This window comes from Lissotriton helveticus, chromosome 2_1 (assembly GCF_964261635.1).
Source record: "Lissotriton helveticus chromosome 2_1, aLisHel1.1, whole genome shotgun sequence".
Taxonomy (NCBI): domain Eukaryota; kingdom Metazoa; phylum Chordata; class Amphibia; order Caudata; family Salamandridae; genus Lissotriton; species Lissotriton helveticus.
Window position 1 is genome coordinate 1,248,115,543 of NC_136059.1, and position 26,328 is coordinate 1,248,141,870.

A 26,328-nucleotide genomic window follows, 5' to 3' on the forward strand; every position below is an offset into this window, starting at 1 on the left:
TATCAAAGAGTACACAGAAGTTCAGCAGTGTATACAACAATTTTGACATTTACAGAAAATTCAGCTTCTTATCTTGTTGGAGATGAAGTGAGGCCTGTCTTGCAACATGGTGCATCTTTTGCATCACTGCTGCATCGGTTTCATGTGGCACAGGACTTTACAGCATGACACATCTGCTTAGATGCATCAAGTTGTAAATATGTCGCCACATAGCAAATCTTTTCCACCGCCGCTGCGTCACAAAAGTGACGCACAGAGACGCAAAAGAGGCACACACCTATCATAAATCTGTCCCTAACATTTTAAATGATTGATTCAGGATGACGATAAGGTGTAGCCTATCCAGAGGTTTGTTTGAGATGAGGCCTACTCAGGGTTGCAGATGAAATTTAGGGTTTCTTTTCCTCATTTCACAATCACATCACCTGTGTTTCCTTTGCTTAGGTATCTCATAGTGCAGATGGAGTCTAGCATATCAAAGACTACGCAGAAGGTGAGAACTGTATGGAACATGTCTATGTAAGTCAAATAATCAAAATCTAAATTTGCCAAGCACACATGGGGGTGTATTTACAAGGACATTCCACCACGAGGAAATGTCTTTAATTAAAATGAGAAAAATAACATCAAAGGGACTCAAATGCCTTTTAAATATACCCCAAGCAACCTATGAAACTGTAGCACTACATATCAAGAAACCTAATTTATTTCAAAAATCGTTTTTAAACACATCATCTAAATCAATTATATACCTACATTCAAGGGGAAATGACTTAAAATGGCCTAAGATACATGAAAGCGTTTTTTAAGGCCCTTGCACCATTTTTGGGTCGTTTTTAACATGGCTATGTTAGTCAAAGAATTAAAATCTAAATTTGCCAAGCACAGATGGGGGCATATTTATAAGGACCTTGCACCACGGGGAAAGGTCTTAAAGTAACATGGGAAAAATAACTTCAGAGAGACTCAAATGCCTTATAAATATGCCCCAAGCAACCTATGAAACTCTAGCACTACATATCCAGAAACCTAATTGATGTCCAAAAACGTTTTAAAACACATCATCTAAATCAATTATATACCTACATTCATCATGAAGTGACTTAAAATGCCCTAAGACACATGAAAGTGTTTTTTTAAACCCTTGCTCCATTTTTAGATCACTTTTAACATGGCTATGTAAGTCAAATAATCAAGATCTAAATTTGCCAAGCACAGATGGGGGCGTATTTACAAGGACCTTGCACCACAGGGAAAGGTCTTAAATTAAAATGGTAAAAATAACATCAGAGAGACTCAAAGGCCTTATAAATATGCCCCAAGCAACCTATGAAGCTCTAGCAGTACATATCAAGAAACCTAATTGTTTTCATAAATCGTTTTTAAACACATCATCTTAATCAATTATATACCTACATTCAAGGGGAAATGACTTAAAATGGCCTAAGACACATGAAAGCGTTTTTTTTAAGGCCCTTGCAACATTTTTGGGTCACTTTTAACATGGCTATGTTAGTCAAATAATCAAGATCTAAATTTGCCAAGCACAGATGGGGGCGCATTTACAAGGACCTTGCACCATAGGGAAAGGTCTTAAATTAAAATGGTAAAAATAACATCAGAGAGACTCAAAGGCCTTATAAATATGCCCCAAGCAACCTATGAAATTCTAGCAGTACATATCAAGAAACCTAATTGATTTCAAAAAACGTTTTTAAACACATCTTGTAAACAAATTATAATCATACATTCATGGGGAAGTGAGTTAAAATACCCTAAGACACATGAAAGCATTTTTGTAAGACCCTTGCACTATTTTTGCGTCACTTTTAACATGGCTATGTAACACAAAGAAACAAAATCTATTTGTAAAACACTTGACACAAAGCAACATTTTAAATACACAATTTTCTTCATAATTTTCTCCCTAAAGCATACTATTCTCTATCTAAATTAAATGAATCTTTTCTCACCTTAGTAAATACGTTATGAGTTTCAAAACAGTCTCAGAAACACACCAATTCGTCTTTAGCAGAGCAAAAGGTATGCACTCCAGAGTCTGCAGCCATGAAAAGCACAGAAATGCTGTAATTCATCACACATATCTCTCATGTCACCCAATCAAAACTCTTCCCTCACTTTTTTCAAATCAACACCCTTCCCCCCTCTGCCCTTTCTGCCTTTTTTGCATAGCAACCACCTCCTGAAAGACCTCTGATGTTTGCAAGTTCACACAACAATGTTTCAATTGAACTCTGAACTCTCAGTGCACCTGCATATCCAGTGCAATCTTTCATAAAATGATTTTTTCTTGACCATTCAAATTACATCTTTCAAAGAACTCATCCATGCACCCAAACTTTCTGTTTTCAGCAATCAAAATCCACCAATCACTGCTACTGCTTCCTTAACACAGAAACTCCACAGTTTTTTTCATTTTAAACTCTTATTTTTTCAACTGCCATTTCATTGCCACACTTCATCTGACTGCAGCAGAACCTTCTCTCACCATGTTTTCTGTCTGGATTGTTGGACATAGTAGTCTACTGGGCTCAGAGGTATGCTGATAACAGAAATTTACCTAACCTCAATTTACAAAATGTGGAAATTAAGTGGATTGGCAACAGAGGATTAAAATGTCACCAATTGATACCATTGGTGAAAACCTTTATGCATTTGCCTAAACCTGACCTGTTAATTTTGCACTGTGGAGGTAATGACTTGGGCACTTTGACTGGTGTAGGTCTGGAAATGCTTTTAAAGGACACCTTTGAGCAATTGATGGCACTTTTTCCTCAAACTGCCTTGGTATATTCAAATATATGCCAAAGACAGAAATGGAGGTGGTCGAACCAATTTTGTCCACAAATTGAGAAATCGAGGAAGCATGTAAACAAATCTGTTTCAGCTTACATGAGAGACCATGGAATGGGCTCCATGTACAACAATAACTTGCGTTACTACATGCAAGATATCTACAGAGGAGATGGAGTTCACTTCTCAGATGAAGGGAACAGAGTTTTCATTCTGAATTTAAGACTGTGCATTGGTACCTACTTATAAGTACCTAAATGTACCATAAACCCAAAAGCTCTTCTCAGAGCTACCCTACATCTGATCACTCACAATTATTATTTTACTCTAACTTTTTTCACTAATTTTCAACAAAGTACGCTCCCCGGTACGCGAACCGTAAGCTAACCGCGCGAAAATTTAAAAACAATTGTTTTTTTTCGCACATATGGGCCTCCTCAGCCACCCTCAGAAAACCTAGGGGGTCAAAATACGTCTACCGTGCCCCCTTCTACCCATTCTGAACATTATTTGCCCTCCATCTTGTATCTTAATTCGACCGAAACACAAAATGGTGGACTCCCGTAACGCTGCCGGTTCGCGTACCGGGGCGCTCACCGGGAAGCGCTCCATCAAAAAAGGTGGGAAAGTAATTTACAGAAGAAACCCTGGAGACACTTTCACCAAATTTGTTTGGAATTCCATTTAGCCATTTAGCCTGTAGACCTCTCTAAATACCCTGAGGTAAATTACTTCACAAAACACATCTGAAGTGTTGGAATTGACAACCAATTAAAATGTTACTTTCATTTTCTACTTTTTTTACCTGACATTTGATTGGTTATGTACCTGAATATATATAAAAAAAGAGAGAGAAACACAGCCATTTTGACTACTACTTCCTGAACTACATAGCAAAATCATTTTCACTCACAACTTAAACTTGTTTTTAAAAGGTAAGATATTATTTCATAAATTTGAAAACATTTTCACATAGTTATATACTATCCCTCTGTAAGAGTTAGACATTGAGAAAGGCTTGTTTATTATAATTATTGGATTGATTTAGGTTTCTTTGGTATAATTATGAATTTACATAGGCTTTCTCACAGGCACTTTTTAATAGTACTACTTCATGCCTCAAAAGTACCTGTCTGAACTTAAACCCAACAGTGCCCTATCTCTACTGATATATTTATTTTTTATTCACATTTCAGCACAAAAATGCAAGGAGAACAGAACGTTTCCTTTGAAATTGTCCTAGACATGAATAATGAGGAACCCATTGACTTGGAATTCATGGATGAATCACGAGACCATGAACTTCTACAATGTGTAGAATCTGTGGATTATTTACTTCATTATGATGACGGTCAAATGTGGGAAGTTATGTTCACTCAACAAGAGGACATATCGGACAGTCAAATGTTAGACGTTCTATTAAATTTTGAAAAAGAATCAGAAAAATAAAATTATATTTAATATTAAAAAGTTGTTTGAGTCTTTAATCATTTTTATATGTAATTCATAAACTAGTACCAAATTGATTATAATGTAAAGTCAGACTTATAGTATACTGTGCACAATCCCAAAAATAAATGTATATTTAATAATCATAAATACTGCTACTTAAATAAAAAAAAACAAAAAAAAAACCAACAAAAAGAACAATCAATAAACATACAATATTTCAAAATATCATAGTCTAGCATTCTTTTTTCCTTATAGTACGCTCCCCAGACCGCTTCCCGGTGCGCGTACCGGGCGCTCCCCACGCAAAAAAAACAAAAAAAAATGTATTTATTTTTTGCCCCGCGGGGCCCTTTTAAAGCCTCCACATCAAACCTAGGGGGTCAGGGAGGATCTACTATGCCCCCTTATGGTCATTTCCCCCTTTGTTTTGGCCTCCTCTTGTCTCTCGATCCTACCGAGAGACAAGATGGCGGCCGCTCCGGACTGTTTAGAATGTTGACAGGCACCGGAGAGCCAATCAGCTTCGCTTCGCGAAGTTCCGTTACGCGTCAAGTACGCGAACCGGGGCGCTGCCCGGAGCGCGCTTACAGATATATATATTTTTTTGAACGTTAATTTCTCAAAATCCACTGGAGCACATATATTGAGACCTAGCAAAGGCACATCGGGCTAACAGTCCCTACAATTTTGCCAAGTTTCGTGCAAATCCATTCAGCCGTTCGGGCTAAAAGTGCGACACACCGCCCTATGGAAATTAACATGGGAAAAACGTGTTTTGGGACCCCCCTTTTTTCTCGGCCCCCCCTTGACGAACCCCCCCCCCCAAATTTTCAGTGCCTGCTCCAAAACAAAATGTTCCATTTTCCTGAAAATTTCAGCCAATTCCGTCCACAAACGCCAAAGTTATTAGACATAGAATTTTCAAAAATCCCATAGAGAAAAAATCCTAACTATATATGCCTACTGGCGACCGCCAGTAGGTAATATTAATATATATATATATATATATATATATATATATATATATATATATATATATATATACATACACATATACACACACACACACAGCTTGACATACAAATGCTTTTTTCTTGTAAAAGTGCCCCATAACGCGCTTTCACTGTAATAGCGGCCGCGTCCTTTTCTTTAGATGCTGTGCGTCTAAAGAAAGGGGCACGGCCACCATTAACGTGAAAGCTCTGCGTTGGGTGTTTTAAAAAAATATATATATATATTTGCAATGCGATAGTTCTCACAATTTGTATTTTGTGCTATTTACAGTGCCAATAGCTACAACTCTTGTAAATGCGTGACCCATTGCATTGCAAATGCTAGGCCCTTTTGTGGCTGACAGCTAGGCCAGCAATAGCAGCAACAACATAACTTCTTGTTTAAGCAATACCGGCATCTAAGCCAAAGTAGAGGCGGAACATTTCCTCTGTCTACCTCTTCCTCCGTTTCTTCCAACGCAGCCACAGCAGGGAAGCAGCCCTAGTTCCCTCTTGTCTGAGCACATGGCAGCTGATGGGAGGTGTAGATCCTCCTTTCCACAAGGCTGGATGGCCATAACTACAGACCAGTGGGTCCTAAAGATCATGGAAAGGGGGAAGGCTCCACCCTTCCAACAAGCTCCTCCACCGATTTCCCCTTTGTGTTTCCTCCCTTATGTAGACCAACTATCCATCCTTCTGCAGGAGGTAGAGATCTTACTCCAGTCTGCTGTGGAATTGATGCAGGACCAGTAAGAGAGCAAGGGATGCTACTCCTGGTACTGAAAAAGGATGGTGGTCTTTGTCTCATCTCAGATCTAAGTAACCTGAACTGGTTTCTGCTTAAACTTAAAGATGCTGCCCCTGGCTCAGGTGTTGTTGCATTATGGTTGGAATGAAACAAGGGACTCCTAAATATCTTCCCACCACTAACACTCCTGTCCCAATTTTGAAAAATATCAACAATGTCTGCTCTGAAGTCATCCTAATTGCCCCAGACTTGGTCAGGAGAGTGAGATACCTGGAACTCCTGAGGATGAACATCTGAGCTCCAGACTAACACCTTGGGAGACCTCCTATCTCCACGACAGAGCATGGTCCTTCATTCGAAACCCCTCCATGAATGGATATTGAGCAGTGGCAGTTGACTGCTTTTGACTTGTCGTCTAAGGTGCTGGATGTAATTCTTGCTTCCAGATGCCCTTTCATGAAATCCATCTACACTGGGCACTGGAAGAAGTTCTGTTGTCTAACCACTTACAGGCTAGGCTTTTGGACAGTCTTGTTTGTCCTGTCTTTTGAGTAGCAAGGCATTGCAGCGGGGAATAGAAATGGTTATTTGTCGGCCTTTCAAAGGTTGCTGAAACAGCCATCCTTGTTTGAAGCAGCTGTCGTGATTCAGGTTATTAAAGGTTTGAAACACATGTTCCTCCCAACCTGTTTGTGAAGGTCTAGAGGGACCTTAGCTTGGTCTTGACGTTTGTGTGCACCCTTGAGGCCTACGCATAGTTGCTCACTGCTGTTCTTTACTCTGAAAACTGTCTTCCTCATAGCGATTAAGTTAACTTGTCGAGTGAGAGAACTGCAGGCACTTTCAGTGCAACCACCCTATACCACCTTCTTTCTGACAAACTGGTGTCAAGGACTCGCTTGACCTTCTTACTGAAAGTTGTGACTTCCTTCCAAATTGAAGTATGCAAAAAGTGATGATTCATCTCACCCACTAGTAATTTCTCGGGACGCAACCCGGTCCAAAGTTATTTTACACACATGCCACCTGAGTTTGAACTCAGCCATATGCAGCTCAATCTTGAACCTGCACCAATGGTTACAGACCAGCCCGAACTGCAGGCCAGGTCCTCCCTGAACCAGAACACAAGCAACCTAGCACTGATTAGGGTTCATCAGCCCGGTATAGCTTGGTTACAGAGTACCCTAAGCCTGGTTCACAAAGACTTAGCCTACAGCAACTTGGGGATTTCAAATGCTAATATAGATGCTTTAAAGACAGTCTGCTGGAGATCCCCCAGGGCCAATATAAGAAAAAGTAGCTGAGTTGTTACCATTGGACTTGGGCTATGATGAGCAGCCCAATTGTGTTATATACTGGATGGCATTCTGTCCTCTGTCTCCCACTTGGTTTGCATGTGGAGCCAGGCTGAGGCATGCAGGTCCTTCTGTAGTGTGATCGGGAGATACAGAATTGAGGGTCAGTGAGGTGCATGTTCTGTCTTGCTGAAAGCATTAGATGGGGGTCTCATAAAGATTAGATTTACCTCTTTACTCACTGTTGTGGATATTCAAATTAAATGTTTATGGTTATGTTTGAAGCATTTATAGAGTGCTTGGTTGGCTAACCTGGGCTTCCCAATTGCTCCCAAACCAGCAGTCTGAAAGCAAAAATGCACTAATTAGAAGAGCCAGGTCTGAAATTTCTTATTGATAATGGTCTCCGATGACCATAGACGCAGCGCAGTTGAAAGTGAGCTCCAAATTTGAGCAGCTAAAACCCCAACTAAGACACCGATTGGCCGGACTCTCATGAACCAAGGGACACAAGCTAGTCTAAGATCTGCTGATCTTAGAGTCTTTGGTGGGAAATAAGGTTGAATACATTTTTGGATGGACATTGCCCAGGGGTCAGAGAATGCCTTAAAGACGAGGCACAAAACTTTAAGTTAAATTCTCTTAATAATCGCCATCCAATGCAGTTGAATCAGATGAGAGGAAACTGATGCAAATCTTGGAATTCTTAGTAATAGGCGTGGTGCCTCATCCTGAACTGTCTATTGCCTTTTTTTTTATTTTTATTTTTAGGTTTTGCGAAATTCCAAGGTAGAGAAAATTGACATCATCTAGACGAGAGGTTATAATATCTTGAACCCCTGTCTTTTTTTATTGGAATTTAGTAAATGTTCCAAGATTTTATTAAGTCTCCTAAGTAGGCCAAAATAGCAGGTTGATGTTTTTTTCACATGATAATCCATTGTCAGTTTTTGAGCCAGCCAAATACAAAAGGTTTGGGAGCTGGTAGCAGACCCAGCATCTCATGCCACCAGTCAGGAGTCCCCACAGTCATCATCTCTGTCTTGTCCCAATTTAGTTTTGAACAGCTAGCATCCATCCATTTGGCAACTACTGTTATGCCATTCATTTGCTGATCTGCATTCTTCCGTTCATTTGGAGAAAGCGAGATGACCAACTGAGTGTCATATGACGTCAATGATAGTCCGAAGGAAACCGCAATGTCCGCTACTGGCCAAACGTAAACATTAAACAGTATGGGACTCGGGGATGAACCCTGAGCGACACTACACAAAGTGGAATATAGTGGAGAAAAATAATGGTTTTTCTGCCACCTGAAAGTGACGTTCCCTAAGAATTCAGAAGAAATCAAAAGATAGTGCATTTTGCTTTCTTTCAAACCCCTTCAATTATGCTGAAAGGCTCTCAATTGTGCATTTCTAAACCGATGCCTCAAATGCTGAGAGGAAAAGCCATGTTAGATAGACTGTATGAGAAGTATGGGAGTATTAGAAGGATTGCAATATAGGTTTGGTAGTTTTGTGCATGTTTGAATACTACCGGGTTGCTTCTTCCGCTCCTTAGGGTAGCATTCGTTCACCAACTGTAAGGATGATGAACGACATCCATCACTCTGCTACAGACGTCTGCATATATTCTGTACACACTAAGCTATGATCGTGAACTTTAGATCTATTTTCAGTTTGGCTAGACTCTTCTTAAGATCATGCCTGACTGAATTGTTTTATGTAGGCCGCCCTGCCCCCTAAAAATGTACTGCTTATTAACCTTGCTGAGAATCTGGGGTAATTTACCTGCCAGTAAATGCAACTCCGATTACTCACAACAGTAGCTCTTGCACGGAGTAGTCCTTCATATATTTGATTACAACACACTCATGTCTGTAACACTTAGGATATTCGGGAACAACTTGTGGAATTGAGAAAGGGGTCACACAGCTGCTTTGATCCTCTTGGGTCTCCGAGTTCCATTTTGCCCCATGGACCATGTGTTCCTCCATGGCTGTATTGTGTAGGACTTGGGCGTAAGAGATAGGGCTCTGGAGTTGTTAAGCTCTTTACTGGTGAATTGTCAGCAATAAGTGCACCTAAATCAGTATACTTCTAAACATGTCTTTGAAATGTGGGGTACCCCAGGCATTCTGACACTCTTTTCTCACACTTACATTGTTCTCTAGTGGGCCATCCAGTGGTTCAAGGTTATCGATGCCAGATGTACGCCAATGATGGCTGTATTTGCGCAACCAGAGTCATGAAGTTTGATAGGAGCACCACATCAATGTACTCAATCACTGCCAAGAAGTGGATGGCAAAACACTGTATCTAAGTGCTGGAAACACCGAAGTTTAGAATTTAGTCTTGACCAGTGCAATTTGGAAACTCTTGCTGGGACATTTTCAGTAGATATACATTTTGACGTTGAGCTGTCTTTTACTGACATGTCCTAACAGTAGAGAAAACAACTCCATATTGTCTTGACAACTTCTCCTAGACTTGTCCTCTGTTAGACCTTAAACGGAGATAAACGCTCGCTCAAGCTGTTTATGGAATGGCTGTGCATTTGGATATTTCATAGTACTTCATTTTAAGGGTCCAAGCAGTCCATAGTAGGCCTATAAAGGATCTCTAGCTGAAGCCATGTTTGGAGTCTGTGAAGAAGTCTGGGTTGGCCTTCAATGTCCGCCAAGATTAAAATAAGAGCTCTCTGTTCTTTGGAAGGTTCCTGATGACTTAATTTTCACTGCCTCGCAAAATGCTTCACCTTTGCTTGTCTTCAGAGAGTTTTGCACTCTGCATTAGGAGCTAAATTGTTGGTGCCTTGCTGGCAGATGCCAACGCGTGGTCTCAAGCATATTTCCATCATGTGGGCTCAGCTTGGAATCAACCATCCGCTTCGAATCTTTTTAACTTTATTTTTTTAAGGCTTCAAACATGAACTGGAAAAACGTTACCTAGATGGAGAATAACAGCTAGAACCTTATCTAAAGTAACATACTTGCTGTTTAATATGTTAAAGCATGTACGTTGAAGTTGATGTTTGTCTAGGCTTCCAAAAACATGTTTTTTTCTCAAGGTATGGGTTACGTAAAAGTTTACATTGTAGACTGAAAGACAAGAAAGCAGTTGTGTAGAACCTCTATCTGCATAAAGGGGTGGGATTTACATATGCTTATGCTCCCTTGCGCCCACAAATGCTTAACCCTTGAAGTGTAAAAGATGTCCTTTACTTCAGCCAGTGGTACACAAACAAATGATGGACGGAATGCAGAGCAAATTAAACATTCACCCCCAGTCAAGAGATCTGGCTTAAATCCATTGTTATTTTGCTCATCCTGCCACCCCAGTTTAGGACCTGGCCATATGCAAATCAGTCTTGACACTGCTCCCCATGGGATCAGTCCAGCCAGAACTGCCAAGCCAGGTCCTTCCTGGACCAGAAACCAGCATCCTGGGCCTGGTTTCGGGGTGTCACCCCTAATCAGCTTGGCTAGCTTGAATCCTTTGGCAGAGCGAGCAAGAGACCCATTTCTGGTCATACCCATCCCACTTAGGACGAAAAGTGCTACGCAATTTGCATATGGCTGGGTCCAAAATTAGGTGGCATAGTGAGCAAAAGAACGATGGATTTAACCCTGATCTCTTGACTGGGGGTGAATGTGTGATTTCTTCAGTATTCCGTCCTCATTTGTTTTCGTAGCACTTTACTTCAGCCAGGGCACCCCATAAGTCTGGAGGTAGTGGAAATAAGCACTACCTGAAGTAGAGTCATTTGGGTGGGTAGCTTGTACTTCATGATTCCACAACATAGTGAGAGAACCAAATTGTTTCTGAATGAGAAGCCCTGTAGATCAACAAATCCTCCCTCCCCGCTAACGTCAGCTGCTGCTGCTTTGTCTGCGTGCTACCGCATTCAGTGTTTATTGTGTATGTAAGACAACACACAGAGATGGGGTTGAGACATTAACCCTGTGCAATAAAGCAATGAAAACAACAGTGGTTTGGTCGGGGAGGTACCCATACATACACTTGTAGGGTAGCTGACAACTCATTGAGAGACATGATACAGTGCACTAATAAATATTTAGGTAACATATGAGAGACCCTTCAATACAGAGGCCTCAGCATGCATGGTCACAAATGTATTCTCATTGTTCTGAACATACAAAACATGTTTTATTAATAAACGTAACTGGTAAAACAAGGTGCTACGAGGCTGAATAAAGTAAACCTCAGAGTGCAGTGAGTAGTGTGCAAAAACAGATCAATACAATATCAAAATGGCTGCCAGACACAGTGGGGAGGTCCCTTGTGTCACTCTGCATCAATACAGTTGTTTGGTGGTCAAGTCTTTGAGTGAGAGACAGTCCAATATTTCATACTATATACTATGACATGTATATTAAAGTGACTCTTGTATTATACGTAAATATTTATTATTGAATGTCACCCAATAACTTAGTGATTCTTTAATTACCCTGTAAGTGCATGCAAGGGGACCTCCTGAAGGAGACACTGTTTGCATTAACTACAGTGTGTGATGTTTAACAAGCCTGAGCAGAGCATTGAAACGTAGTTTCACCTTGGCTTTTGTGGAAGCCAGTGTGGTCTGTTTATGTCCACACGTGCTTGATCCATGCAGTATTGGGATATCCATATAAGACAAATGCATATAGTCAAAACAACAAATCTATTACATTGTCAAAACCAACAGTTGATGGAAAGGCAGAACAATGTCATACATTCACCCCAGTACAGAGATCTGGGCCGAAATCCATCGTTTTTTTTCTCCCCATGCCATTCCAGTGTGAACCCAGCCATATGCAAATCTATCAGTCTTGACCCTGTGCCCCATGGAAACAGTCCAGCCCCGACTGCCAAGCCAGGTCCTCCCTGGACTGGAAACAAGCATCCTAGGACCGGTTTCGGGCTTTCAGCCCTCATCAGCCAGGATAGCTTGATTCCAGTGGCATGGAGAGCAGGGGACTCACGTCTGAGCATACCTGTCCCACTCTGGGTGACAAATGCAAAAACAACAGTTGATGGACAGAATGCAGAACAATGTCATACATTCACCCTGTACAGAGATCTGGGCCTAAATCCATATTTTTTTTGCTCCCCAAGCCAGAAACCGGTCCCAGGATGCTTGTTGCCGGTCCAGGGAAGACGGCTTGGCAGTTCGGGCTGGACTATTCCCATGAGGCACAGGGTCAGACTGATTTGCATATGGCCATGTCTGAACTGGGGTGGTGGAGTGAGCTAAAGAATGATGAGGGATTAAACCCAGATCAGTTGACTGGGGGTGAGTGTTTGATTTGCTTCAACGCTCCGTCCATCATCCCCTTTGGTATCGCTATTACATTGTCAGCAGTTATCCTCAAAATCTGGCTTAAATTTGGCCCTCTCGCACCTATTCTCGACTTTAGTGGGCTTAAGGATTGCGGATCCCAATAAAGTGGTGTGTTTTTCAGATGAAGACACCTGCCAAATTCAGTTACGAAGGGTGACTAACTTTTCTGCTTTTTACATACTAACTCAGCGGGAAGACTCTTCTCCACTAATGTCTTGACTTTGGCTGCTAGTTTCTGAACAGCCTTTCCCATGTGTCCATGACCCCATGTGCACTTTCTCTTTAACACATGCCCTGAAATTATGCAGGCGCCCGAACTTAACACACTCCCACAAGTTTTGAGGAAGACCTGTTTCCATAGCTTTTACACACGTTTTTGTCTACATCTTATTTTCACAGTGACCTACGGAATGGCGAGTTCGAACACTTACTACTATACAAAAGTGATGTCGCAACTATTCTTGGACACACCAATATCAAAGAGAGAGGCGACCAACTTCAAAACTTTGTCAACTATGGAGGACTTTTGGAAGGTATCCGTATTTGCCTTTCTGACTTTTTTTATTTTTGGAGCAGTTGGGAGTGGGTAGTGCTGTTTTTTTGACAATATGTCTTTAAATGTATACGTTTCATAACTGTCATACTGATTAAATATCTTCGTCAGGCCGTTCTACTTTTTAATAGACATTTGCCATAAATAAAAGTCCTGAATGCTGTTTTATTTGCCTATGATGTCACTAATTTAATAGCCAATTTACTCTGATAAACAAATTTTGGAATCTTGATTGATTATTATTGTCTAATCTAAGCGGATGTGGTCCTAGTCCTCCAGACATGAAATACCTGTGTTCCTCTTCCATTTTCTTGCAGCACATCAGCGGCAACTGGGAAATGTACGACCTTGAACAGATAGTAGAGTGTGAGCGACCATGGGCACCTATATAAGATAGAGGAATTTCTGTCTCTTTAAAGCAAGTACAGATTATGCTGGGTATAAGGAACTCGTCTCAGCTACTATTTCAAACTTCATTCAGTCTCCATCCTTCACTTCGTTGAGGCATTCATAAAAAGGGTGGTCTTTTTAAAATACTTAAACAGCTTATACTTTGTAGTAAGCTTCTGGACCCTTGTCAGAAATGATAAGCACCCCAACAAAGCACCAAACCAATGTCACTCTGACATATCTGGGCTCATGGTCTTTAAGAAAGCTTGGACGGTTGTCCTCGTACTTCTTGAAATATTGGCTTTCAACGCACTAGACCACAACTTTCTCCTTGTTGTTCGCAAGAGCACATGGGCTTTCGTGGTGGAGCCCAGCTGAGGGATTTGTCATTTCCCACTCATCAGACCAGCAAGTGATTACCAGAAGGTGACCAGAAAGAGTTCACCACAAAGCATTTAAAAGCAGTCAATGCATTTGCATGCCACCTGGTGCACTGATTCAGGGCTGTCGCGTGTATTTAAAACAAATGCCAAGGACATGCCCGTCTTCCTTTGTGTGGATGGCATGAATAGCATACACAAGTTGTGGGATTAGCTAACATCCACAATAGGACTGTCTGAACTGCACAAAGACACAATCAATCAAACAGTAGATTTGTAGAGCGCTACTTGTCAACCGTGAGGGTGTCACTGCTGGTCCTTGATGCCAAACCTGAATTCACACAGACTAAGGTGCTCTTGCAAATTGCTAATTATTGATATCCCCCTTTCGTTAGCCCACATGATTTTTGGGGAAATCTATTGTCATTCACTTTACTCTTTAATCCTACTTAGTGTTATCTGACTACGTTAAGAACCAAGGACAAGATGTATCAACGCTTTTTGTGATCGCAAAGAATCGGCCCTTTTGCGATCTCAAAAATGCGGTTTGCAATGTATGAAACATTTTTAATTCGCAATATGGGTAATCGCTATTATTTGCGATTACCCAAATTGCGAATGCAGTTAGGCAATCGCAATTTGCGATTCCCTAAATGCAACTCCTGTAGCTATCACAAATTGCGAATTGGCATCAAGGTATGGCAAATTACCACCAACTTCTAGTTGATAGTAATTTGCAAATTCCTAGAAAAATTAACTTTTTTGCATTTTTCTAAGTGGCCTGTGGCACACATACATGCCCTTAGGGCATGTATGTACGCCACATGTGCACACATGCATATTTTAAGGGTACGTCAGGGTGGCCTTTTGGCCCCATTGCACCCATGAAATTGCATGCGCAATTTGCGAGTACCTATTTGGTACTCGCAAATTGCGAATAGCTTCCCATTCATTCCTATGGGCTTATAGGCCCATAGGAATGAATTGGAAGGCATTCCTTAATAGCGAATCACAATTTGCGACTCGCTATTAAGGAATATATAGGAATCTCAAAATGTTTGCACAAACCTACATTCATTGCATTTTGCGTCTATAATAGCGAATCGGTAAAATTCGCTATTATAGACTCTTAAAATGTAATCTTGGTACATCTGGCCCCAAATCTTTCCTTCCCCAAAAACAGAGAAACTGAAGCATTCATCTGTCATTCTAAAGGCACACCTCAAAAAAAGAGAGTTCCCCAAGTAAACCAGAAAGGACTGGGTAATATAAATAATAAACAAAAAGATTTCCTTTCTGTGTTCCTCAATTAATTCCCTCAATGATAAAGTGACCATCTAGTAATTACCATGACACAACTTAAGGATTGTTCAAATGCAAATAGGTTTCGTTTGTTTATTTTATTAAAAGCACTTTTCTCCTTGTTCATCAGTAAAAAAAAGTGTCAATACATAAAGTAGTATAAAAAAACAACACATTTTGAAGTATGACTACCTCAGAGCATACTAATTCAGTCTAAAATTCCTATCTTCTAACATGCTGCATCTATATTTTGGCATACAACAATATTCACATACATAAATAATATACAATAAATTGTACAGAAAAAATAAAACCATACTAGTAAAGGTCCTTTTGTCTACACGTTTCGGTGTCTTTTTAGTTGTTTAAACACCTTCTTCAGGACAGATCAGTTAAAAACATCATCTTCGATATGAATTGCCAATTCTGTGGCTTTCAGACATGCAGTTGTAGACCTTCACCGTTCCTTCTCAGGTTCTATATTTGTTGGAGTGTCTTTTTCAATTGAACCTCCGTTTCTTTGTATAAAAAGGACATACTATCTTTCCCTTTGTGGATCCAACAGTCTTCTCGTAATGGTCCAACTTGGTGCTGATATATAAATCGAAGGGTATTGTGGGATAGGACAGCCTCAATCGATATATTGCCACCTCATATGCTAGATGGCGGTGTCTTGTGCACCTTCGTTTGGCGGGTCTCACGTCCTCTCTGCAGTCACTAAAAAGACACCGAAACGCGTCGACAAAAGGACCTTTATTAGTATTGTTTTATTTTTTCTGTACAATTTATTGTATATTATTTATGTATGTGAATATTGTTGTATGCCAAAATATAGATGCAGCATGTTAGAAGATAGGAATTTTAGACTGAATTAGTATGCTCTGCGGTAGTCATTCTTCAAACTGTTTTGTTTTTTATACTACTTTATGTATTGACACTTTTATTTACTGATGAACAAGGAGAAAAGTTTTTGTTTTTTTTCAGAACAAAATTTTATTAGAGTTTTGTAGTTGACAGAATACAGAAAATCACCGCTCCCTAAGAGTCAGAGAGGCAGTGTGCATAGAATGATCATCATAATCCAGTTATTCAATCAACATTCCCCCAATTCCCACCCTCAGTATTCCCCACCCGGTACCCACCCCCACTCCGCACGGTGTCTACATTGTCCATAAAGATGAGCCTAGTAAGCTCAGTATCTGCGTGTGTACCAGTTCACCCAGAGTCAGTTAATCAAGTGTTCTGCGTCAGTGGCCCGCGGCGCCGGAGGGTCCAGCAACAGGCCTCTGTAATCCGCCCATCTTTTCCAGATCCGAAAATGTTTTTTGGGGCACCCCCTGGCCTCAAATACTGGGCGTTCTAGCCCCATATTAAAATCCATGCCCCGTTTCCACACTTCCACCACGGGGGCTCTAGGAGCCTTCCAGGCCCTAGCTATGTCCCTTTTTGCCACCGTAAGGCCCAGGAGAAGCAGATGACGTTTATACACATTTCCCCCCACTTGTTCCATGACATGGAGGAGGCCTAATTTCGGTGAACGGGGAAGATCCCAGCCCAACACCTCTGCCAGACAGTCCCACACACCGGTCCAGAATCTCTGCAGTCTCACACACTCCCACACCGTATGCAGAAAGGAGCCAACTGAGCACCCACATCGCAGGCAATCCGGGGAGGCTATCAGCCCCGCCTTCCACAATCGCTCCCTCGTAAAGTACGCCCTATGCAGGTATTTAAATTAAATGAAGCGCAAGTGCACCGCAACCGCTGCTCCCCTTGGGGCCTCCAGGGCTTCTCTCCAGTCTTCCTCCTCCAAGGCCCCCAACTCACCCTCCCAGACAGACCGCAATTTATCAAGGGTGGGGGAGCAGTGTGTAACAAGCGTTTGATATATGTTAGATATTTTCTTGGTCTCCAATTCCCCCATAATAACTTGGCCTCCAGGGGGCTGAACTCCGGCAATGATGTTAAGCCAACTATTGCGGGGGGACAGGGCGTGTCGGAGCTGTAAGTATCTAAAGAATTGAGATTGGGGTATATCAAATTTGTCCCGTAGGGCTTGAAAGGACTTAAGGACCGAGCCCTTCATGACGTGGCCAAGCGCCGAGATGCCTATTGCGTCCCAGCCATCGAATCCCCGCAGGGACGCCAGCGCCGGCAACCTCCCGTTGTGCCACAACGGGGTTTCCCCCGTCAGCCTATTCCACCACCCCATGCAACGGAGCGCGTCACGCCACACCCGGAAGACTACCTGAGTGACCATTGGGAGCCTTTTTCTGATACCTGCCTAATATAAGATAGTATGCAGCGAGTCTGGGTCCATCAGATATCTCTCCAGGGCATAGGTCGGGTCGCCCCGGTCCCCATACCACCACTCATTGATGACCAAAAGGTGTGACGCTTGATAGTAGGACTGGGCGTCGGACGTGGCCAGTCCCCCACAATAGGTCGAGAGGAAGCAGGTGCGGAGTGCCACCCTTGCTGCCCCCCCAGCCCACAAGAACTGACCCAGTGCCGAATTTACCTGCCTAAACCACTGCGGTGGGATAGGATACGGATGGTTTTGAAGTTGGTATAGAATACGGGGTAGAGCTACCATCTTAAAGATGGCCGAGCTGCCATAAATGTTCAAGGGCATCCTGGACCATATCTTCATGTCAGACCGTATTTTGTCCCACACGGGTAGCACATTGCGGGACCACGAGACTCCCGGCACATCTGTCAAAAAGACGCCCAGATATTTAATGCCTCCCACCGCCTCTTGGAGGGCCGACGCCTAAGAACCCAGGTCTCCACTGCTCCCCAGGACCCATAGTTTCGATTTCTGTACATTCAAATTAAGGCCGGACACTTCGCCGAATATGCACATTATGTCAAGGACCCTTGGCCCTGATCTATTTAGGCCCGTAAGGAAGAAAAGTACATCATTGGCATAGAGCGCGATTCTGTCGGTCGGACCCCCTTCCCATTCAACGCCACGCAGCTGTGCGTCCATCCGTACCCACGCCGCCAGCGGCTCCATCGCCAGGGCAAATAAATAAGGCGAAAGAGGGCAGCCCTGCCGGGTGCCTCGGCCTATGGGGAATGGGCTGGAGACCGCCCCCGCCACCCTCATCGCAGCTGTCAGGTCCGTATACAATGAACATAGGACAGAAAACTCGGGCCCAGATTGAGACGGAGTAGGAGCGCCCGAAGATATGTCCAACTTAGCGAATCGAAAGCTCTATCTATATCCGCCAACAGAAGAGCCGCTGGGATTCCCGCCGCCCGCGCCGCCTCCACCACAACTGCGCGCGTCTAATATTGTGCCTCGTCGCCCTGTGGGGCATAAAGCCGGCCTGGTCTGGGTGGACTAAGTCCGTGATGTAGGGGAGAAGTCGGTTCGCCAAGGCCTTTGCTAAGATTTTCGCTTCGACATTAAGCAGCGAGATCGGTCTATATGATTCAGGGCGGTCAGGAGGCCTTCTGGGCTTACAGAAGACCACGACCTCCGCGTGTCGCCAGTCCGCCGGCAGACGCCCATGGTCCCTGGCCTCCTCCAGCGCTTTCCTGTAGCGCATCCCCAGTTGGAGATGTAACGTTTTCATAAATTCGCAAGGGAAGCAGTTAGGCCCAGGGGCCTTACCAGTATTCAATTCACCCAGAGCCTCTCCCAGCTCCTCTGCCGACAAAGGGAGTTCCAGCCGAGCACAACCCTCATCCGAGAGCGTCCGGGGCGGAAGATCCGCTAGGAATCTGTCAACCTCCTCCGCCGGGAGAGTCTCCCGGGGGGTGTACTGTGTCGCATAGTATTGTGCAAAGGTGGCGGCCAGGACCTCGGGGGTTGTAACAGGGTCGCCCACCTCGTCCCGGAGTCCCGGTAGGGACTGGGCCTGGAAGGTACCCTGGCAGAGCCTGTATAGCATTGTGCTGGATTTGTCCCCCCACTGATAAATTCTACTCTGCGTAGCCAGTCAGAGCTGACGGGCCTCATCCAGTAGTAAGGATGCGTACGATTGCTGAAGGCAGAGTAACTGCCCCACTGCCTCGCTGGTCCCCCGCGAGGTACACTCCGCCTCCCGGCTTTGGACCCGACTCGCCGCCTCCTCTATGGCCATTTTGCGGGCTTTACGGTTCGCCGCACACCACGCGATGTCCACGTCACGAAGCACCGGTTTCAGGGCCTCCCACAGGGTCACGGCATCAGTGTCCGGGCCTTCATTATCAGTCCAGTAATGCGCTATCGCCTCCCTCATGTGCGACTGATAATCATCACGCTGCAAGTGCCACGTGGAGAGGCGCCAACGAAACGGCTGTCGCCTCTTATTCAGAAGCAGATTTAGCGTTATCGGGGAATGGTCTGACAGACCCCGCGGAAGTATGGAGGTAGAGTCCACTCTCCCAATCCAGGGCTGAGGGACGAATAGGTAGTCAAGACGAGAGAAGGATTTATGGACCGCAGATATATAGGTAAATTCTCGACTATATGCATGCTGGTATCGCCAAGCGTCTATCCAACCCATCCCCTGCACCATTCTGCTCAATTTAGTAGTAGCATCAGTCAATGGGCCCCCTCCGGGTCTACAGCGATCCAATCTCCCATTCATCACGTCATTCCAGTCACCGCCCACAATCGTCAACACAGTCGGAACCTCCGCCCAAACATCAAACAGTCGTTCTATCAGGGCTTCTTGTAGCGGGGGTGGAGCATAAACACTGCCAAACACCATGGGCTCATCCCCCACCATCCCCTTGACAAATGCAAATCTGCTATGGGCGTCTATCCATTGCGTCTCATGTGCATAAGGTACCCTACGGTGTATCAAAATCGCAACCCCTCTGGACCCCCTCGCAAAACCAGCATGGAACACCTGGTCATATCCGTATCTGCGTAAGCCAAGGGTTTTGGTGCCCATGAGGTGCGTTTCTTGCAAGAGCAGTACGTCAGCCTTTTCTTTCTTCCCCATTCGCCCCCCTTTTAATTTTATCGAGCATCCCCCTCACATTCCAGCTCAAAATGCGCAGTGAAGCTCGCGGGAGGTCCGCCCCTGATCCGTCAGCCGCCATCAACAGGCCAGAGTTTCAAAATGTCGGGCATCAGAGGCCACACACAAACACATATAAACATCCAGGCTCCCGTACACACCGTGCGTAAACTAGTCTTACCTACCCCCCAACACCCCCCCAGAATCCCCGCCCCCCCACCACCCCCCAGTCCCACCCCTGCCCCAAACAGTGCCAACAACCCCCCCTCCAACCCCCCACCCCATACCTCAGCAACATTGAAGTACCTGTCGCGGTGCAGGCGATCTCGACCCTCCAACGGGAGGCCAGAGACCCACTACGCCAATGGATCCCGCCCAACTACCCACCAAGTGTCAAACAACCCCCCACCCAACTCATGGAAACGAACTCCGGGAGTAGGCCCGCTCTCTCTCGAGCGTCTCCCGACCCACGGTTCACCCACAAACAACTATTCATGAAGCAGTAGTTCAAGTGGCATGTCCGTAGGTAGCATCAGTCCTCCCTCTGCCACTGCGGTACCTCATTGACCCCCTGGGCCCGTAACGTTAGCCAAGCACAGTGCGGTAGAAGGTCTCATGACTTCGAGGTTTGAGAGTCTGTCACCTCCGCTTCTTCCGCTGTTTCCTCCCGGGGAGGCGGGCGCTTCTGGGAGCGCGACCTCCAGTTGCTCCTACTGCGCGATCTTCGAGGTGTCTTCGGGGGTCCCGTCGCGGACGACGAATCCGAGCCCCTCCTCGGAGGGGTGTGCACCTTAACACGCACCGTTTCATCTGTCCAAGCAAACACTTCTTCCGGCGAGTTAAAGAACTGGGTGCGGGATTGGAATACCACTCTTAAGCGGGCCGGATACAGCAGGGTATACTGAATCTTGAGTTCCCGCAGACGCGCTTTCGCTGCAGTGAAGGACTGTCTCTGCTGCTGGAGCAATTTAGTGTAGTCCGGAAATATCAGGATTTTATGGTTCATACATTAGAGGGTCATGGGCGCGAGCTTGTCGTAGGATAGTGTCCCTGTCATGGTAGTTGAGCAGTTTGGCGATCACAGAGCGGGGGCGAGCCCCCGCTGGCGGCTTTGGAAGAAGTGCACAATGCGCCCGTTCCACGACAAAGCAGTGCGAAAGGGACTCCGGTGGGAGCCATCCCTCCAGCCACTGGGTCAAGAAGGCCTCCATGTTACCCTTCTCGCTGTCTTCCGGAAAGCCCACAAAGCGCAAATTGTTCCTCCTGGCCCGTCCTTCCGCATCTTCAACTCGAAGGGCTAGCCCCTTTTGGATCCCCTCCATGGTGGCCACCTTCTTCTTAAGGATCACTACGTCGTCTTCCACCTCCGTGATTCTGGTTTCTGTTTCAGTGATACGGGCGACCGCGTTGCGCAGGTCTTGTCGGAGCAAGGTCACATCAGCTCCGACCGCCCCAATTTTCGCATCCAGCATGTCCCTCGATTGCGTAATCGCCGCCATCAGTGCCGCATTATCCGGGCCTGAGCCCTGGTGGCCTCCGGATGCCCCTGCACCCCCACTAGGCCCCGCAAATTTGTCCATCGGGCCCTGCTTTGTGGTGCTGCCACTGTTGCCCCCTCTCGTCATGTCGCGCACAGGGCACAATGACCGGCCGTGGGGAATACGGGGATTCAGAGGCGGCCTCCGCCGTCCACGCACAGTCCGAGGAATGGCACCCCCAGCGGTCTGTAGGGGTCAGCGTCTCCACTCCCTCCCAGACCGGGATCCCGTATGGTTGGGGCAGCACCGTACCTTCACACACCCAACTGTGAGGTCGAGGCGCAGGATCAACGTGGCAGCGACCTCGTGTCGACAGGGGTCCACTCCCTCAGTCCCAAGGCCCACCGGAGGCGGCCAAGGTCACTCACCGCACCTCCCTGAGCAGATTCCAAGGCGCCTTCGGGGCCCCGCCGCCAGCCAAGTATTGTCCAGGTGTATGAGGGGGGTCTCCTCAGTCAATTCCCCTCCCCGCGGCCCGGCGTGACCGCCGATCGGAAGGTCCCACCCCACAGGCGCCCCGACACACAGGCCCTGAGGAGACAGGCGCTGGGTCGCTGGACGGGGGGGGGGGGAGAAGAGAGACGGGAAGGCTACCGTCCCCCAAGGCTCCAAGGCCACTGTGCCCCTGCGGCCCGATATCACCGCCGAGCGGGACCAGTCACAGCCACAGGAGCGTCCCCTCCCCCACCAGGCCGCTCGCCACGCGGCAGCCCCCTACCCCGCAATGGTCACCGCCTGGGCTCCGCTGTCGCCTCTCCTCTGGCCGCCGAGCGACGTGCAGGGCCGGCAGATCCCCGGCAGCAGTCCCACAGCGCCTCAGGTCGGGGGCGGCACACTCCACTTCAGCGCCCCCGGCGCCACAGCACTTCCGGGCGGACTGCCCGTCAATCGAGCCCCGGGCTTCAGCTCGCGGCGCAGGCCGCTCCGCAGGCAGGGCTCCGTGTGGCAGAAGGAGGCCGAAACGAAGCTGCGAGGGCGCCCAAATCGCTGTCGGGGCGTCCCCTCCGATAACGGCAGGCAACCACTCGGTTTGGGCGAACCTGGGTCGGGGCAACGTAGGATGTCCTGCAGGATAGTGAGCCGGCGGGACGGAGCTCGCTTAAGCTGCGTCCGCCATGCTTGCCGTCTTGGCCACGCCCAAGAGAAGAGAAAAGTGCTTTTAATAAAATAAACAAGCGAAACCTATTTACATTTGAACAATCCTTAAGTTGTGTCATGGTAATTACTAGATGGTCACTTTATCATTGTGGGAATTAATTGAGGAACACAGAAAGGAAATCTGTTTGTTTATTATTCTAAAGGCACACTACACAAACCTCAGAGCTCTAGGCATTCAAGCAATACAGCTGATGCAAAGCGTCCGTAAGAATGAAAGCTATTTTATTTACTTTCGTAGATTAATATTGCGCAAAGTAGGCCCAAGTGGCATTAGAGTGTTTCACATAGCAAATATTGGCCAGCGGTAATGTACCATCCAATAACAAAGATGGCACAGAAATATAATTCATGAGGAAATATTTACATAGAGGCCACGTAGCAGCCAACTAAGGCGATCAGCAAAAGCGGTGTAAAAGTACAATTCACTGATTCAATAAGGGGAGAGGGGTTGGCCTAACGGCTAAGGCGCTCGACCTCGGACCTGTGTGATTCTGGACAAATCACTTAATCTCCCCGTGCCTAAAAAAAAAAAATGAAAGTGTGTCCTCATGTAACGTAACTGGTGCCATGTAAAGCGCTCTGATAACTGATTCGGTTCGGTTCTAGTTTGCGCTATATAAAACTCTGCAAAAAAAAAAAAGGATATTGTTACAGGGGAACAATATTGCCTTTCAGTTAAATAAAAATATATGCAAGTAGGTAAAGCAGTGAAAGTAAAATACTTGAGGTGAATACAATAGAGGCTAAAAATAACCATATCCTTCAACTTTCAGGGAAGGCTCATGAAGTGAATTCTCAAAATCTGTAGCCACAGTCTCATACAGCTAGATTCATGAAAGGTAATTGCGCTCGCAAAGGGCCAGATTCTGAGAATCTGGCCCTTTGCGAACGCAATTTTTGCATTTGGGATTCATCATCCCAAATGCAAAAATCGCTATCTGCGAAATCGCATATTTGCGAGGAATTGCATTTAAGGAATCTCTATTTGAGATTCCTTAAATGCAATTCATTAACCAATTTTAAATTGCAAATTCGCAATTTCTGGCCGCTATTTACCACGAAGTCAGACTTCGTGGTAAATAGCGAAAAAAGTAGAAAAAAGCACTTTAGTGCATTTTTCTCAGTTGCATGTTACACACACACATGCCCTTTGGACATGTGTGTGCGCAACACCTGTGTAAATTTGCATTTCAGGGGTGCTACAGGGTGTCCTTTGGACACCCCTGGCACCCTTGAAATCGCATCCTTATTTGCGATTAGCAATTTGCTAATCGCAAATAAGGAATAACTCCCCATTCATTAGGCCCATAGGAATGAATGGGGAGTTATTCCTTATTTGCGATTAGCAATTTGCTAATCGCAAATAAGGAAGATGTAGGAATCGCAATATTTTTTGCAATTCCTACATGAATCCCGTTTTGCGAGTCTGTAATAGCGATTCCTTATGAATCGCTATTAAAGACTCGCAAAACGGGTCTTTGATGAATCTACCTGATAATGTATTGATTGGAAATTTGAACACTTACTTCCCCTTGGTCCTTTTCTAGAATTTAGTAAAAATCAGGACATAAGTCATATATTTGAATGTTCTGAGCCTCTTGATCGACCTCCTACCGGGGACTAATCATCCCCAAAATCAGACTTTCCCATTCACGTCACTGCTCCTTCTCTACAGATGCTAAATCTTAAACCATATTTTTCTAACACCCGCTCCACTAATCAGCCCACCTCCAGTGAATGCCCTTTGACCCTCCATGGAACACTACCCTCCCCAGATTCAATTGATTTTGCTGTATTTTTAATAAATCTCGGTATGTTAAAATGTTGGAGTGCTCACCACCTGCGAGTCCCTTTAAACATCTCGTACTTGGGATCTTAGAGCCAAGTCAAACCCCTGGCTCCGCTCTTCCCATAACTTTTCTGAATAGTGAATACCCACCTCTAGTGCTTAGAAACTTGTGGTGCGCTAGATAATTTTATTTTGGCTCCTCTGATTTCGTGCTGCCGAAGCTGTTGTATGCTGCTGGCGCTGCCATCCATCTTTCTGAAGAAATGGTAAAACATTGACGAGTACGCCACAAACACTGAGGGGCGGTCTGTTAGAGGTGTGCCCAAAGAGGCAAAACGAGCAGTCCTTCATGCGTGGTGTAGCCCTGTAATTAACAACATAGCGCAAAACGTGAACTAAGTCATGTGCTGGACACAGCTGTTCACCTGACCAGGATTTGGACGTTTCTCTGTGAGTGTACTGTTACTACATCTAGGTATATCAATTAACAAATGTAAAATACCCCAACAAGACGGACGTATTGCTTTGCCAGTGCTTGTCCGCACTGATTTTTTTTAAGTATAAGATAAAGGAGTAACAGAACGTTATAGTTGTGAGCAATTAGACCTATAATGTTTAAAATCTGAAAATAGTAGACCGTTATTTAAATATTAGTCTCTTGTTGAAGTGGGGAGTAGTCTTCAGAGTGTCTGAGTTAATCCTGAACTCTGGCTGGCACATCACATTCTTCTCTGGTCTCAGTTAATCACATTTTTCATCCCACATTTTATTCTTTAATTCCTTAATCTGCATGGTTTACACTCCATTTCCTTTCACTCTGTCCATCTGTGTACACTTCTCAGTTCTCACGTCACCTTCCCCTAGTGCACATTCTTTACCTCACGTTCACCCACACACCCTCTCCTTACCTGTAAACACCTCGTTTTCTTTTCCGTTGGTGCTAACAATATTTCAGCATCTGTTTGTACCTGCTTTACACACTTGCCCATAGAGTACTCTCTAGAATTGGCATGTTTGTGACTATCCCTGTGTGCACTCTTCTGAGAAGCCAAGGAGTGGATGAGCATATATTCTGAGCACCTTATAACTCACTGACAGGTGCTGTGGGAAACCCACACTGCCTTGAGTCTCAACACCAGACCTCTCAGGCACGTCATGGCATGAACACCCACCCCAAAACCGAATTTTCCCGAAAATTTGGAGACGACTTAATTTACTGTATGGAGAATGTAAGAGACGTATGTTGCGTGAAAAACAAAACCTTTACAATGTAACCAGGGACTGACCGACTTGCATGGTTTACCAGCAACCTCATGTTTTTGCTTGTGTGGCAAACATAGGGCCTGGTAGGAGCCCGTTTCAAAGTCCTGGCAGGACCTGCCCAACTTAAAGCCGGGGGTGCTGCCTGCCAAGCGTGCAGGGGATGTGCTCGTTAGTCTGCACTCCAGTGAGGGCGTACCCCCTCCATCTCCCAAAAAAATTCCCAAATATTTGTCGTCGTCCCCATCCTAACAACGCACAGAGAAGCACTTTCCCATCTGACACTCGCAGCCTGCCTCAAACTACGAGGAAGCGGAACAGTCATTGAGTTCACTGCTCTGGAATGT

The 26,328-nt window shown here is 45.1% G+C and overlaps 1 protein-coding gene across 1 annotated transcript in view; it reads left to right on the top strand.

The window, feature by feature from the left end:
* The window catches only part of PKD2 (polycystin 2, transient receptor potential cation channel), a 239,049-nt gene that overhangs the window by 85,876 nt on the left and 126,845 nt on the right, over window positions 1–26,328 (top strand). The window contains exon 3 of the mRNA XM_078676197.1: window positions 13,050–13,183. Coding sequence (XP_078532323.1) covers window positions 13,050–13,183 — 134 coding nt within the window. The remainder of the gene's footprint in view (window positions 1–13,049; window positions 13,184–26,328) is intronic.